Below are 17,524 nucleotides of genomic sequence, written 5' to 3'. Positions count from 1 at the left end.
AGAAAAAATACAGCCAAGCCAGCAGGAACTTGTCGGCCATGCAGGTAAGGATTGAGATATTTTCCTAAGTGCTTGGAGAAGTTGTTGATGGTTTACAAACTCTTGACATGTCATGAGTTCATTTTTGTTGAAAACAATGCTGTGACTGCTGCATACAGTGGTTAGAGGAGGGATAGGGACGGCCAGGCCAAGGGCTGCCCCAGCTCTTGGACACAGGCTTTGCATGTACACGCACTGAAATGTGTCAGTAGATGCTAAAAATACAGAAGTGGACATTTTAATATTTTCCTACATGTGTTCCGAGCTCACTTTGGAGACCATTATTCCAGATCAGTGCTTCTCAGTGCGGCTGACTCTGCTCCCTAGGGGACATTTGTCAAGATCTGGTAACTTACGGCTTGTCACCGCCGTGGAGGTGCTACTTGGAGGAAGGGGCCAGGGGCGCTCGCTCTTAATCATCCTACATTGCACAGGACTGGCCCCTCCACATGAAGGATCAGGTCCATGATATCATAACCAGGTGTCCTCAAACTATGGCCCGCGGGCCACATGCGTCCCGCCGAGGACATTTATCCGGCCCACCGGGTGCCGCTGCCTGTCCTGCTTAGCAGCCGACTCGTCCCGGGCCCGCAGTGCGCATAGGAATTTGTTCATAGTTTTTTTTTTAAACTATAGTCCGGCCCTCCAATGGTCTGAGGGACAGTGAACTGGCCCCCTGTTTAAAAAGTTTGAGGACCCCTGTATAGACCGAGTTTAAGAAATCCTAATATAGACCCAGGACAGTAGTTGCAATTAGGTTCCTGTGTCGTGGTTTTAAGGTAAGCAGTTGAGACATATATTATGGAGATTAAGATGGATTTCATTAGCTAGAAACATAAAATCCTGGGTATAAATATAAGGTGTCTCACAACAAAATTGTAGCTTTTTTACTTTTGCATTTAGAGAACCCATATAATTTAATTACGTTCAAGATAAAGCTTTTATTGCAGACACATACTCATTTGATTTTAGTTTATGTGAAGTTTACATTAGGAATAATACTTCACTTATTTTTATATAATCTTCATATTTGGTATAGGAATATATACTAGACTGTTTTGAGGTATTTTTATTTTTTCCATCAAGGGGTCAGATAGTATTTTTGTTTTTGAGCACCAAGAAGTAAAGAATAAGTATTTAAAATAGAACCATTTAAAAATGTCAAAAACATTTTAAGTTCATGGGTAGTAAACTAAAACAAAACAAAAAACCCAGCAGGTGGCTAGATTTGTACCATAAGCTGTAGTTTGTTAAACCCAGATCTAAACTAATCATTTTAAGTAGTAGCTGGAATATATAGTAGGTATTTGAATCAAAACTATATTAGAAGATTTAGACTCTATGTGGTCATATGATCATTTATTTTTGCTTAGAGATATGGAGTGGTAGCAGAGTGGGGAACCTTCATATTCATGGAGGATAAAAGAAAATTTCAGCTTGTGTTAATATGAGTGAGGACTAACATTGATTTAAAATCTTCAGTTGTAGGTTTCCTGAGTGAATTCGTTTTCAAAAAATTGGTGAGCTGCTACCCTCTTGTGGGAAGCTCTTGTCATAGCACTTCCCTGTTGCCTTTATTTCTTAGCTCTGACAGACACAGCACTGTACTCTGCGATGATCTCTACTTGGAGAAGACACTGTGACAATTATTAATGTAACAAGTTAATCACAGCTGTTGCCTATTGATATTAGTAATAGAGTTCACTTATATATTTCTGAAAGGAGCAGAGCAAATGCATTTTGAAACTTCCCTTCTCAATTAATTTCCAGAGTGAGTGCACCATTTTACATTCCCACCAGCACATATGAGAGATACAGTTTCTTTGTATTTTGCCAGCATTTGGTGTGTCACTTTTGAATTTTATTTTAGCTGTCCTAATAGGTATGTAGTGTGACATCTCAATTAATTTTCTATTCCTTAAGACTACTAACGTTGAACATCTTTGTGGGGTTTTTTGTTGTTTTTTTTTTTTTTTTTGCCATATGAATATCCTCTTCAGTTAAATATCTGTTCATGTCTGTTTCCCATTTTGTTTGGATTGTTTGGGTTTTTTTGCTGCTGAGTTTTGAGGGATAGAACTGCACTCATTCATCATTTGCAACCATAGGTTAACCACAGATAAGAGGTCTGTGAAAATCAGCACATTCAGTGAGAAATCAATTGGCTATGTGGAATTACAAAGGTATTAGAGATTTTATTATTTGTGAAATTATGCACCACACATACTTTATGTCAGTAAATTTACAACCAATTTATATATCTACATATGTATGTATAGAAGTATAAATATCTAGACACGTGTGAGTGTGTGTGAGTGTGTGCATATTCATCTTGTATACTCCTCTTCACCTCCAACTTCAAACTAGTTGTTAAATGGTGAACAGCACACCACTGGGAGTATTAGTGTTACCTTTAATTTTAAATTTAAATTACCCACGATTAGTTTAATAAATCTAATTGAACAGACCAAACTGACAACAAGCAGATGTTTCACTACTGCCTTCCATGTCACACATCATTGTTTGTATGTGAGATACCCGTGGGTGCAGTTCCCTCAGGTGTGACCATAAATGATTGGTTAGATGCAGTCATTATATGCTTACAATTTACTTCTGAGCATAGAGAACCTTTACCCTGATAATCACCAGGAGCATGCGCACAGTTAGGTGACACACTCATGGAAGAGTGCTCCCCACTCTTCTTGCTCTCAGATTGTGAAAGATTTGGGGAGCATCTCACTTCTATGTTCACGTCACATTTGATGTTGCAGAAAGTGCAAAAGAATGGTGTGGAATACGTGCATGATGTCCACATGTTGTAAGGATTTCTAACGGTGTTTCATAATCTGACGCAGAGCAGCAAGAAATAGCCTAGTCTTCTGCCCTAATACTTGTTTACGTATATTTTTACTTATGAAATTTTATTTATTTAAGGACATTGCTATAACGGTGTTGGGCTGTTTCCTCTGACTTAATCTCCTCTGCATGACTAAACACGTGTATACATATAATATCCCCAATCTTTTTTTGTTTTTGCATAATTTTTGTTTTGTGGATATATGTTTGTACAATATATAATTCCAAATTTGTCTTGACTTTTTTCCCTTCAGTTTAATGAGTGGTGTTAAGAATAATGTTGGAAGAGGGATCAATGTTGCCCTGGTAAATGGTAAGAATCACTACTTTAGCTTTTGGATGTATTCAATGGATGTTCACATGCACCACAGAAAATATGCTCTAATATCAAGGGATCAGGTCAGAAAGTGCCACTCTTGACACTAAAGCCTCACCCCCTTCCTACTGCCCCTAAATAAATGCAGCTGTCGGTGGGGACTTTGTGTCTGAGGGTGTGTAACACGCTGTCTTGGAAGCAGCCAGCTTCTGTGGCAGCCTGTGGACAGCTTCTCATGGGATTGACAGGATACACCCAATCTAGCCTTAAACCGGTGAATTCTTGCTGCAAATGTTGGAATCCTAACATATGAAGGTAGATTGACATGAATGAGAGGGCGTAAAAGACAAAGGGGGATGGATATTGTATGGGGTTGGGTGGAATGAAGAGTAAGAAATAATTGTAATTTTCTAATATTTGTCCATATTCTTCTGGCAGATTCACTAGAGTAAATAAGTTTCTTGAATCTTGAACATATTGAGTGTTCTTACAAAGTCAAATCTGAAAACATAAATCCATGAAGTGAGGCCACTGCATGCTGGTCTTCTCTGTGTAGGGGGATTAACACCAGCCACCCTGCCCGGGCCATCATGTAGGAAAATATTTTTACTTCCTTCACAATGAGAGCTACATTTTTGTGTTTCTACCTTCTTTAGTTTCTTAGGTAAAAGATTCCATACCTATTTGTCTAATTATTAATAAAAAATAGATTTTAAAAGGGAAATAAACGTACATTTTATAAAAAGATGTTTAACTTGGAATCGTCTGCAGTCCGTTGTGATTTCTGTGTGTTGCTACTTACTATTGAGAAAGTCCTATCCAAAATTACCCTTTAGAAATATAGTTCAGGTTTTAAAATAATTGCTTAAAACAATTTATATCAGTTATTGACTAAGATACTTGTTTTATACAGTAGAGTATATTTCAGTTGCATAATTTGATATGAATTCAATCTCTTTTAGGAAAAACAGGAGAAGTATTAGACACTAAATACTTTGACATGTGGGGAGGAGGTAAGTTTGGATAACAAGTAACTATTCTGTTGCTAGCACTGCCTTCTTTTTTCTTTTCCTTAATCCTCACCCAAGGATTTTTCCATTTACATTGATTTTTAGAGAGAATAGAAGGGAGTGAGGGAGGAGGAGAGAGAAACATCGATGTGAGAGAGACACATTGATCGATTGCCTCCCATTCACGCCCCAACCGGGGCAGGGGATCAAACCCTCAACCCAGGTATGTGCCCTTGACTAGGAATCAAGCCCGAGACCCTTCGGGGTGCAGGCCAACCCTCTAACCACTTAGAAACACTGGCCAGGGCTAGTACTGCCTTCTTAATCGCCTCAGTATAATGTAGCCCATTAATGAGAGCATAATGGCACCATTAAAAAAAATCCTCACCGAAGATGTGTTCCCACTGGTTTTTAGAGAAAGGGGGAGGGAGAGGGAAACATTGATGTGAGAGGGGAACATTGATTGGTTGCCTCCCATACATGACTCAACTGGGGATCAGACGTCAACCTTGGTATGTGCCCTGACCAGGAATCGAACCCACAACCCTTTGGTGCACAGCATGGTGCTCCAACTACCTGAGCCACCCGCCCGTGGCCATAATGACACCATTTTTGTGCTCTTTTTGTTTTGCTTTCTTTTCACTAAATATCCAGTTATTAGTCATATTGTAAGTAGTTTCGTGTTTTTTTTATATAAAAAATTGTCTGTGGTGTATAGTTAAGAAAAATGATATAAAAATTGAGATTGAAAGCATCTGAGTCCTATTTTCTGCAGGACAGCTCATTCAAAGCTTTGGGCTCCTTTAGGTTTCTGTCCGAAATTATAAAAAAGAGTAAGGAATTTGAAGATGGCCATAACAAAGCATTTTGAACTGACTGAATTGATTTTCTTTACATATGATTTTTTGTCTCAAAAATAAACCATAACCAGGATTATTATTAAAGTAGATGGGTGTCTGAGAGAAGGAATAGAATTGTCTTTCTGGTTCACTGGCCAGACACCTTTTGTATTAGGAAGTCCCTTGAGCAGGTGGCAGTCACACCGGCATGCGGAGACATGGAGCTGGCTCCGGGATGCAGGATGCCCCCCTCAAAAAATAAAATAAAAGATTTATCCCTCAACTTTGAAGGAAGACGGCACTGACTTATCTTTTGCTGCTTCTCTAAGTTGTTGGTGTGGGAAATTTCCCAGCTCAAGGCTGCTCTTCTGCACCTCCCTATCCATCCCCTAACATGGCCAGGAAGCCAACACAGTTTTCAGGCAATTCAGCTTTCCTAATATTTCTTTAGCTTTAACAAGAGGCCACATATATTTATTTTTAAATGAGATTAGGAGAACTTTTCATAGCTGTGAAAACTGTGTAAACTTAAAACGCTGCCATCGATGTTAGGTTCTAAAGCATAATTGTTTTTACCATGAATTATTACATAGAAACTTGCTAGCAAAATGTGACCGGAAGCTCCGGTCTATCATCACAGGTAGATTCATTACTGCTGAAAATACGCCTCCAGTTAAGAAATAGTTGCAGCTTACTGCCATTTTTGCATTTAAATAGAAATGATTTGTTAGCTGCTCTACATATTTTTGGAATCAAGACTGCTATTATAAAATACAACCAGCTAGAGAAAATCTTAGGAGTCTTTGCTATCAAAGAAACTGAGTAAATTTAAAGTAACCCAGCCTATATTCTTTCTATTAGTTTATGCTAAGTAGATTTGCCCAGAAGATCCCTGAAATCGGTGTGTGTGTGTATGAAAGTGTGTGTGTGTGTAAACCTTTGTATAATATTTTGAAGTTACAGACCCTTTTGTGAATTGAATAAAATGTGTGTATCCTCTTTTTAGAAAAGTACCCAGACAAACACATTTACATAGACTGAGGGAGTTCATGAGCCTTTCTCGTGCTCCCTGACTTTCTTACTTCAGATCATAAGTAATAACCTTGCAATGGTTTTTTCATTTAGCCGCTGGAATATCTGTGCAAAGACATTTAAGATGAATCAGGATTGGACATTTTAAGTTGATGGTGGAACAAACTTAATGTTAAGTTTAGGAACAAACTTAATTCTTCAACATGTTCATAAGATTTATCTTTCTTTTGGTTACATTAGAACTTATTAATTTATGAACTTAATATTTTATGTTATTAACTTTACAGATTATCATGATGGTTACTCAGTCATTAAAAAAACGCTCAATCTTTTCTTTTTCTTCAGACGTGGCCCCATTTATTGAGTTTCTGAAGTCCATACAAGATGGAACAATCGTCTTAATGGGAACATATGATGATGGAGCAACTAAGTATGTAAACTTCAAAAGCTGAACAACTTTTTCAGCTATATTTAATAACTCTAAAAGTAATACATTTTTATTGAAGAAATTTCTAGGTTAGAACAGAGTTCCAGATAAATACTATTAACCTTTTTTTTAGTTTGTTTACTTCTATCTTTCTGTGTATTCATTATGCATATGTTATTGTGAAAGAAGGATCACATTATACATAAAGTTTGTTCTCTTTTATGTTATTTTTTAACAACTTTAAGTTTTCCCTTATATCCACATTCTTTGATAGAATTTTTATGATTCATCCACAGTTGTCCCTCCTTTATTTAAAAGATCCCTGTTGGAAGGATTGGGCTGGGGTGGGAGCCAGGTAAAGGGGGGGAAGTTGGGGACATCTATAATAATCTCAACAATAAAATAATTTTTTTAAAAAAGGCATTTTATTGATTTTTTACAAAGAGGGATAGAGAGTTAGAAACATCGATGAGAGAGAAACTTCGATCAGCTGCCTCCTGCACACCCCCTACTGGGGATGTGCCCGCAACCAAGGTACATGCCCTTGACCGGAATCGAACCTGGGATTCTTCAGCCCGCAGGCCGACACTCTATCCACTGAGCCAAACTGGTTAGGGCAATAAAATAAATTTTTAAAAAAGAAAAAAACTTCCCTGTTATTGCCAAGTAATTTTCTTCACCTTTAATTATGTCCTTAGAGAAAAGTCCTAAGTGGAATTAATTGTGAAAGAATAAGTGTGATCTATTTTCCATAAAGTTTAATAGATGGTAGTTTGTAACTTTTACTTAAAATTATATAGGTTGTAAAAATTTGGAAAAGATAAAAATGCACAAAGAAGAAAACAAGATACAGTTCATGTCACTACTCAAAGATAACTATTGATAATATTTTAGTTTCTCCAGATTTTTCAGTGCACATATTTTCTTTATCTTAAACATTTGGAATAATACCATTTTTTAATATGGTGAATACTTGCCCATATCATTATATATTTTTTCAAATTTGTTCATGTATGCCTAGTATAGGTTTTAGACATGTGTCATGACTTAAAATCTCTTTAATATAATACCTACTACTGAACTTTAGCAAAAATATGCTGTCTTAAATTTTTAAACAATATATTTCCTTAAGATAAATGGTTTTTTTTTGAAGTAAGGTTATTGAATTAACGAAATGAGCAAAAATTTTAAAAGGATTTTTAAAGTTTGGACCAGTTTTATATGTCTTTTAGAAGTTCCATGACACTGATTGTTAATGTTTAAAAGTTCCCAAACCTGAAAGGGTTTGGAAAGGAATCTTGTTTTAACATGCCTTCTCCTTAAATAGTCTTTTGACCATTCAGGTTGATCCTCCTTGATTTGTAAGAGCCCTTTATGTATTAAGGATATTAAATATTTATCATATTAAGATACAGAATTTTGCACATTATTTGCTTTTAATTTTGTTAATTTATAGTACTTTTTGACTTTCAGAAGTTTAGACTGGTTCTTATGTAATCAAATCTGTGGATTTTCCTTTTTAGTTTTTCTACTTTTATACTTACGAAGTATTTTTCCATCTCTAAATTAGATATTTAGTAGATTTTTCTATTCCAGTAACTTCCCGTGTGTTTAAAAATCCACTCTTAGCTCTCCAGTAGTGACTTACAGTGCCCGTTCGGCAGAGGTGGCATGATATCCACAGAGAAGTTCCAATGATTGTGATGCTCTTTCAAATATAGATTTGACTTTGTTTCTACAAGTTCTGTTCATCCATTTATTCCTGCTTCAATAAGACACTTTCAAATTTTAAAATTACCATTTTATAAAAATAAGTTACTTAGTACCTTTCTGGTGGGGCCAGCTCCCACTTACTAGTCTTCTTTCTCAAAAAATAATATTTTCTATGATACTTTTTTTTCAGATGATTTTTGTCAAAAGTTTAAATATATTTCTTGCAGATTTTAATTGAAAGGGCTTTCAACTACAAGTTCCACATGGGAATATGGCATGTCTTTCTATTTATTGATTTCTTATACATGTATTTGATGTGTAGCCACATTATTGTTGATTTCCACTGAGAGGGCAGTGCCACTTAGGAACGTTTCTAAGCTGAAGCAGTTTCACTGACCTTGTGCCGTTTACCTAGCTCAGCTGAAGATTTGTTAAATTTATAGTTCAAAGGTTAAATAAAACTGGCATATTCAACCATTGCCATTTTCCTACGTAGAACTAAATAGAAAAAAAAAAAGTAACTTGCTACTTGCTTTTGCTGAGAGATGAGGCTATTACATGGATAATTTGAGATTTTAAAGTGTTTTTTTTTAAGTCATACTTTTCTGAATCGACGTACATGTCCGCTCCTTTTCACCAGGTTGTTCGTTATTATACCCGATGAACATCAGCCCTGTTCCCCTCCTGCTAATAACAAGCTGTAGCCATGCCTAAGAACAGGCAAGGTGCTGTTTTCTCTGTAAGCCGCTATTTATTGGCGGTCATTCATCAAATGCACCAAAAGCAGCCTCAGGCCAGGGTTCAACCTATGAGTGAAAGTATGACGTCTTTGCATTTGGTCAGCTTCTGTGCATTTAGTGAATCCAAGTTGTACGTGTTTTCAGTTTGGGGCACATGCATTTACATATCGAGTATTTTCGTCTTTCAAACACTGGTGAAATAAATTATAAGCATCATATCCTTTATATGGAAATGGACAAACAATCTTTATGAAGGGCCATCTACATCTTAAATATAACACGATGTAACTACATATCTTGGCAGATGTCTGCACATTTGAAGTGATTCATCAGTTGTGGTATACCCCGTCTCATGTGGGAATGAGAAGCTCTTTTGTGTATGGCTTTTCCTTACATAAGGCTGCTGGATTTCACCTCCTACGGGATGGTCTGTTCTCCTGCCTATCCCCGAGAGTCAGAGGATAAAGTGAACGACCTGCTCTCTCCCAGATGGGGTGCTGGTATGCGTGCTGATTAGGGAAGCTTCTCTACTGTTGTTTCTTTTGATCCCGGTGGCTATCATGGGTAATGAGCCCCGGGCTGTGCTCTGAGCTTCAGCAGAATAACTGGGACTGATCCCCATCACAGCACTTCCCAGGGTGTATTCTGTGGAACCCCAGTCCTTTAAAATGATAATGATCAAATAAGTTTGGGGATCACACCTGGTGTTGTGTATATTTTATCAGTCTACAATAACAGTGCTGCCCTAAAGAAACCTCTTTACCTTTGTTTATCCCAGTGTTACTTGATTTTAACCAGGGAACATATTTAAGAAAAACAAAACAGTAAAAAAACAAAACACTAAGTTTTCCAAGAAAACTTACACTTTAGGGAACTCAGTTCTCAAATGATGCCTATTTTCTACCTCATTCCCCTGTAAAGCAAGTTGTTTTTTGTTTGTCTGATAAGGAATATAAGAGTTTGAGCGAGCAAGCTAAACGTGGCTGTTGTACGTCTCCTTTTGAAGAGAACACATGGCAGTTAGCATCATGCCTCAGCGAAGCCTTATGGAGTCTTTGGAGTCAGGGTTCTTTAAGGCCAGATTCCCTTGGAGCTTCTCTGTGAATTCCTCCGCTGAACTGCTCACTCGTCAGGGTGTCAGTACCCGCGTCATTTCTCTATTTGAAATAAAACATAAAAACTGTTCTTGAGTAAATGTTATGTTCTCAGGGTTGCCTCCCTCTAAATTCTGCCTGATAGTCCTTTGCTGGGATAAATGGAACACAAAACAATAAATATGTTCCCCCAAATCATGGCATGGCTCTTAGTTTTCTCTTCCCCAGGCTCAGGAGGAGGCTCTTTTAACCTTTTACCATGTTAAGTTTCTAGGTCCTTTTACCCTCCTGGCTGCCTTTCTTGGGCCTCCTCTGATTGATTATCTTAAACTGAGTGCCCAAATTGAACAGTGCGTTCCAGATGTGGTCTGGCCCGTCCAGGGTACAGTGCAGATGCTAGCTTACCATGCTGTGGAGATCACATTTCTTTGAATATTCATGCAGACTCATATTAGTTTTCTTTAAACACTCACATCACATTTTTGGCTCATGAGTTTTGGTCAAGTTAAATTCTCAATCTTTTCATTTCATCTTAGACTTTTGTGTTTTAACCACTGCCAAATCAGGTCTTTCCAGTCAGAACTTGATTTTATTTCATCTAAATGAAGGACTTTATATTCATGTATCCTTGTTAAGTTTAACTTTGCTCATTTGGGCCCAGTTGGCTTTGATTCTGACATTTGTCCTATGAGGTTTCCATGATCCAGGCTTTGTATTCTCTCCAAAGTGGTTCTTATGTCTAAATCTAAGTCATTGATAAAAATGTTGCCCTGACCGGTTTGGCTCAGTGGATATAGCGTCGGCCTGCGGACTGAAGGGTTCGATTCCGGTCAAGGGCATGTACCTTGGTTGCGGGCACATCCCCAATAGGAGGTGTGCAGGAGGCGGCTGATCGATGTTTCTCTGTCATCGAAGTTTCTAACTCTCTATCCCTATCTCTTCCTCTCTGTAAAAAATCAATAAAATATATTTTAAAAAATGTTTACCCAGGGGCCTTTTGCAAGGGGCGTGTCCATTAATCAAGTTCAGAAACTGCTTTTCGAGCTGCCAATGGGCCCTAATAGCCATATCATCCAGCTGCTGTTTTAATCTTAACTTGAAAATCTCAAATTATCCATGTAAGATCCTCATCTCTCAGCAAAAGCAAGTAACAAGTTACTTTTTTTTTTTTAAATAAGAAAAGCCTGTTATATTCTATTTAATTCTATCCAGGAAAATGGCAATGGTTGAATATGCCAGTTTTATTTAACCTTTGAACTCTATACATTTTTAACACATCTTCAGTTGAATTAGGCAAAAGGCACAATGTCCATGAAACTACTTCACTTAGAAACATTCATAAAGTGGCACTGCTCTCTCAGCGGAAATCGCCTATTTTCTGAGACTTACCAGGTGCCCCCTTGAAATGCGATGAACTGTGCTAACTGCAGTGCCCTGTTCTACTGCCCGAAACCTCTTCAAAAGCTGGAGTAGCTGAGATCATAGTGACTTGACTATTACTCCCTCTGTTATGGGTGGGGTGTCCTTTGTGTCCCTACCTGTTGCTGGTGGAAGTGGGATTTTTGTCACAGGGCCAAGAATTCCCTGAGGCCTCCATGGGACCATGAGGTATCGTGGAACGCTTTATTGATGAGGTACTTCTTAATAAAATAAGCTTAAAATATAATTGCTAGATCTCATGTCTTTTGTCACTAAAGAATTCAAATAATAGGAATTAATGGGGTGATCACGTATAAGGTATGAAAATGTTGAATCACTATATTGTATACCTGAAACTCATGTAACTATATAATATTGTATAGGATACTTAAGTAAGAAAAACTTCAAATAGGTCTGTTACTCTAAAAAAATTTCCTATGTTGTCTTATTTAAGCTGCCATTTGCTCATTTTATCTCATGTTATGTGTTAGATATCCTAGGTGAGTTGGGCTACTAAGCTTACTTGAGTGCACTATGTTTATTGTATTATTCTTTTTCTCCCCCTAAGACTCAATGAGGAGGCGCGGCGGCTCATTGCGGAATTGGGGAGCACATCTATTACCAATCTTGGCTTTAGAGACAACTGGGTCTTCTGTGGTGGCAAAGGCATTAAAACAAAAAGTCCTTTTGAACAGGTTAGTGTCTTAGACTTTAATCATTAATGGACAAAGCCAAATTGTGTGGAATTGTATGGTAAATACTTTAATCCCAGTTATTTGAAACTTAGATAAAGCAGCCATTTAATATGTTCATGTATTTTTTGTAAGTTCTTGGGAATTTTTTTCCTACATGGCAATGCATTGGCATATGATTACTTGTGCCTGAAGCCTTTTAGGAAGCATTGGTTATTAAAGATTTTAATTGAGCTTTTGATATAATAAATTAAGTTTGAAAATACTTTAGAAGTTAGTAGAATGTAAACTTTACTTTTTGGCTAACGAGTGATCCTTTACAAAAATCTGCAATGTTTAGTTCTTTCAGCGGGTTATGTGAAGGTCTGCCACTGCATGCCAGGCCCTATTTAATATCTTGAACAGTAATTTTTTTAATCCTTACCTAGGAAATGTTTTTATTGATTTTAGAGAGAGAGGAAAGCGGGGGGGAGATAGAGAGAAAAACATCGATGTGAGACAGAAACACCAAACTGTTGCCATACACGCCCTGACTGGGGATCGAACCTGCAACCTCGGTATATGCCCTGAGCGAGAACCTTTTTGGTGTATGGGACAGTGTTCCAACCAACAGAGACATCTGACTGGGGCTCGAACAGTAATTTATATGATGTCCTTGTTGACATAAGTGTTAGTGAAATGAACGCACTAAACTGTGTTATCGCCGATAAGCAATCAACAGAGGTTTTTAAAACTGTGCTATGCTTGTGTTCCAACAGCACATAAAGAACAATAAGGACACGAACAAGTATGAAGGCTGGCCAGAGGTTGTGGAAATGGAAGGATGCATCCCCCAGAAGCAAGACTGACGTGGAGAAGATTCAAGGGCACGCGCTGTCCCTGTCACTGAGAGGACCACACAGAGAACCTACATGCACATATTTTAAGAGCTTGCAGCCATCTCGGTGTGTGCATGAGCATTCTCTTTTGATACCGTGATTATTTATTGCTAACGTAAATAGATATCTGTAAATAGCCATCAGAATGAGCAAATCACTGTACCATTTCTAAGCACATTCCTCTAATAGTACAACGTCTAGCTGCTATGGAAATGACATCTTTCAATTCTAAAAGCATACTCTGTCGATAACTGAACAGATTGTGAAAAATATATTGATATATATGCTGGTTGCTGTGAAAATCTATCATGGAATAATATGGGTTTAAGGGAGGAGACTTTGTTTTCTTTTATATATATATATATGTATACTACTTTTTGATAATAGTATCTTTTAAATTATATCTAGCTAGTTGTGTGTGTAGTGTTACTTTACAGTCTGACTCTCTTGATGTACCTCTTTTCTTAGTCTTTCTCTTCCCTTCCCAAGAAACCTAGAAATAAAATGATAGGAAAACTTAGATATGTGAAAAGCACAATAAAATTCTTTTTTTAAATGTACACAGTAACATATAAATATATACATGTAGATGGCTTTCAGGACTAGCTTGCTGGATTTTGTGTTAGCGATGTGAATAACTTGATTTTGTATGAGCTATTTAGAGTGAGGGTGGAGGTGGCAACTCCACGGAATTGGGGATCCAGGCCACACCCCTTCCCCAGCCTAATTGGGTCATTCAGGACAGCACATCAGAGTAGTACTGGCATCTGTTTCTCTTTCCTTGTTATCGGTGTTGACAAGGTGTTTTGGAAAGAGGCATGCTTTAATATCACAATAATATTGATTCGTAAATCAAGAAATTAATTTTGTATTTACTTCATTTAACTTCATAATAACAGTTTTTGCCAGATATAGAGCAACATATTCAGAAAAGACCTAATTACTGAATGGACTGATAACATTTACAAAATAATTTTATTGGATGCAAAACTATACCCAATTCTAGAAAAAAATATAGAGATCTAACTTTGTTAACTTCAGATGTTCACTAATTGACTTAAGTCTTTTATTTTGTTTAGGTTACTAAATACTAATTGTGTCTGAAGTATCTTAAACTGGGACATAAAATTAATGCTCAGACTGCCATTCACAATAAAAGACAGCACTTAAATTTGAATCTAAATTTCAGATGACTTGTGTAACAAAACTAAAAGCAATATTTTTTATTTTGCTGTCAACAAGTTGGAAGCTGTTCAACTATTTCTTAAATACTAATGAGGTTTGGGGTACTGTTTCTTTCCTCAAACAGTGTAATTCATGAATAAATGCACCTTACTAGTTCAGCAATTTTTGTAAACTTCAGATTTTGGTGCTTATATGCTAAATCATATTTGGCATGTATATTCTGACATTTAAAAGACTTCCCTCAATTCTATAAAATTTTTAAAAAAATAGGTGTCTTACAGTTCCAGAGATTGTGAAATGTTGCAATTTTAAAAAGTTATAATGAAAATAAATACTCATTGTTTTCCATTGTGAATTTTTTTGTATTATCTGGCAAAATAATATACTTACAGAACTTCACAGTAAGATTTGCCAAGTATTTATTTTACTGCTTAACATGCAAAATTTACATCATTCCTGTGGTTAAACATACTAATATCTTAACATGTATAGAATTTAAGTACCGAGGTAGCAGGACATCCCCTTCAAGATAAAGAGTACAAGATGATACATAGCTTTGTAAATGTGTATAAAATGTCCAAAAAAAGGATAAAAGTTGATTATGTAATTGCTTTGGTGCAGTTTGCTTTTGGTTTAATTCTATCTTGTATAGATTGTGCCAGCTTAACTTTGGAAGCAATAATTTTGCCACATTTCATTTTCAGATGTCTTTTAAAAATCGGCATTATAAATGAAATAATGTTTATTTAATGTTAAGAATTTTCTTCATTAAAATCAGAAATTTGGCATTGACACTTTGGTATTTGAAATTGTGCTTAAGGACTTATGGATGCATACTTTTTATTTATAATCATAGATTATTTCCCAGAGCAAGTATATTATAATATGCCTATTAAAACTAAACAAAGACAGTAGGAAAATAATAAGATATTTGGAAAATTAAAGAAAAATGGATCCAGTCTTTATATCCCTGACTTTAATTTTATTAAAGTAAAATTCATCATTGTTTTTCTTATATTTCATTTTGTTTTTAAATGAATCAGCTAATATTTTATAATTTTGTCAGATGGAGCTTAATGCATTTAGCCTGTATTGCACTTTATACTCTAACAGTTCATACAAATCGTAAATAATTTGACCTTCCCCTTCCAAAAAAAAAAAAAAATGATAGTTTCATTCAGTTTGATTAACATTCTCCATTTTTAAATGGAAGAATGAGGAATTGCTGTGTTTAATTAGTACAGCAGTTAAAAGTAGAATGTATTTAGAACACTTAAAAATATGAAAAGAAAAAATGGCTTGTGTTGATCAGGGGAAAGATTTGCCACGTAACTTCTCAATTAGGCCTTGGACAGCAATGAGTACAGGTAAACTGAAAGTTGTAGAATAAACTACCAGATTTTGCCTTTTCTAAACATTCCTTAGAAGAATTATTTTGCTGTCTCTTCCCAGGATGACTTTTCTGTCATAGACTTGGGTTTTCATTAAACCCAATGGCTATTTAATCTCCATTCCCCTCAAAGCTCCCTCAATTTAAGAAGGCCTTGTCCTCTCTTACTGCTTGTCACCCCTTCCCCCATCCTGTTTTGAGGTTCCAGTCACATCAAGGGTGAGAGTGCAAAGCGGATAGGCCTGGGGGCTTGGTAATGTCCGTTGGTTGCTGGGCAGCATGAGGAAAGCCTGCCCAGCAATCTCAGAGACTTCTCCATCAGAGCCTTCCTCCAGGCCAGCGAGGGCCAGACTCCTGGAGGGCACACTTCTAGGAGCGCTCAGAAAGGGAAAGGGATTGGCCAGCCGTTCTGTTAGAGACAGAAGAGGTTTCTCTTGGATTGGTTCCATGAGCTGTTTATAAGCAAACTTAACCCAGGGAAGACCCCTCCCCACTCCCCGGCACATATAGTTCTGGGGTACAACTTGTTGCCATTACTGAACTCAGTGGTCAGCTCTGCATAAATTATGCCTGGCACTGGGGTGCAGTGACTCAACAAGTGGAGGCTCAATTGCTAAAAGATAATCCCTTTTGTTAGGGAAAATTGATTTATGAACCGGCAAGCTCCTAATGTTGCATATAATCAGTCCATATTTGTTTCACTTGATACAAAAGGGGCCTAAGATTTTAAAGAAGAGAGAATGGTGCAATGAGACAGTGTAGGATACTGGTTAGGCGTACAGACCGTTCAACTGTCCACTACATGAGAACCTTGAGAAAGTCAACATCCTCACCTGTGAAATAGGGATAATACTGTTTGTGGTGACCCAAGAGCCTGGCACTCATTAAGTACAACTGCTCATATATCTGTTATCGTTGACTGTGTCTCTTGCAAACTAGTGATGTTTTAGCTCAAGAGAAAAGTTGTCAGCCTCTTTAACTTTGCAGTCCCATCAGACCAAATGCTGCGGTCGGAATGTGTTCCCGCAAAATTCGTATGTTGAAACCTAAGCCTCAATGTGATGGTATTAGGCAGTGGGGCCTTTGAGAGGTGATTAGGTCATGAGGGTAGAGCCCTCAGGAATGGGTTTAGTGTCCTTATAAACGCAACCTTAGAGAGCTCCCTGGCCCTTTCTGCCACGTGAGAGCAGAGGGAGAAGTTGGCCATCTGTGAACAAGGAAGCAGCTCTTGCCAGACACAGAATCTGCCAACACTTTGACCTTGGACGTTCCTGTCTCCAGAACTGAGGAAAATAAATTTCTGTTGATTCTAAGCCACCCAGTCTACGGTGTTTTGTTACAGCAGCCCAAAGGGACTAAGATACCAAGCCTGAATGGAACCTTTAAGTGACCAGGGCACTAAGGTTATAGGAGAGGATGCAGCTATATTCACCTGAGGTTCCCCTTGACCTCCACACCTCAAGAGTATATACTCCCTCCCCTTTCACTCAATCCACACTGACAACAAACTGCCTTTCATATGCAGAATTCAAGTTTTTGTGTATCCCCAGGCAGCTGACATGGTCATATGGTTCTACTTGCTGGCCCACCTGCAGGTGAAAGTGGCTTCAGCCAGGGGCAGGAGCGTTTTCTGATTACTTCCTGTGGCCACAGCCAGTTGAGGAGCACTCTACTGCAACCTCAGTCTGGGAGGCACAGAACAATATACATTAATTCCTGTACTTAGTCATCTCGTCCAACCAACTCCTGCCCAGGGACGGGTGGGACAGCCATTCGATCAAAGGAGATGCTGGGACTCAGCCAGCACCCCCTTACACACCAGCATCTACTTCTTGCTCGGAGGACCTGTGAAGGTTCTTATGAGCAAGGTTGCCTGGGCAAGAGAGGAATCTTG

At 37.6% G+C, this 17,524-nt stretch overlaps 1 protein-coding gene across 1 annotated transcript in view; it reads left to right on the top strand.

Annotated features, from left to right (window-relative positions):
* FAM3C (FAM3 metabolism regulating signaling molecule C) overlaps positions 1 to 15,245 on the top strand; it is a 59,274-nt gene extending 44,029 nt beyond the window's left edge. The window contains exons 6-10 of the mRNA XM_080663762.1: positions 3,150 to 3,208; positions 4,174 to 4,224; positions 6,438 to 6,522; positions 12,054 to 12,180; positions 12,936 to 15,245. Of these exons, the coding sequence (XP_080519888.1) occupies positions 3,150 to 3,208; positions 4,174 to 4,224; positions 6,438 to 6,522; positions 12,054 to 12,180; positions 12,936 to 13,025 (412 nt within the window). The 3' untranslated portion in view covers positions 13,026 to 15,245. The remainder of the gene's footprint in view (positions 1 to 3,149; positions 3,209 to 4,173; positions 4,225 to 6,437; positions 6,523 to 12,053; positions 12,181 to 12,935) is intronic.
* The last annotated feature ends 2,279 nt before the right edge of the window (positions 15,246 to 17,524 follow it).

The sequence above is a fragment of the Plecotus auritus genome (genome assembly GCF_963455305.1).
Source record: "Plecotus auritus genome assembly, chromosome: 4".
NCBI classification, from domain to species: domain Eukaryota; kingdom Metazoa; phylum Chordata; class Mammalia; order Chiroptera; family Vespertilionidae; genus Plecotus; species Plecotus auritus.
The sequence above is the reverse complement of the archived record's forward strand: the minus strand, read 5'-3'. Positions and strand labels throughout refer to the sequence as shown.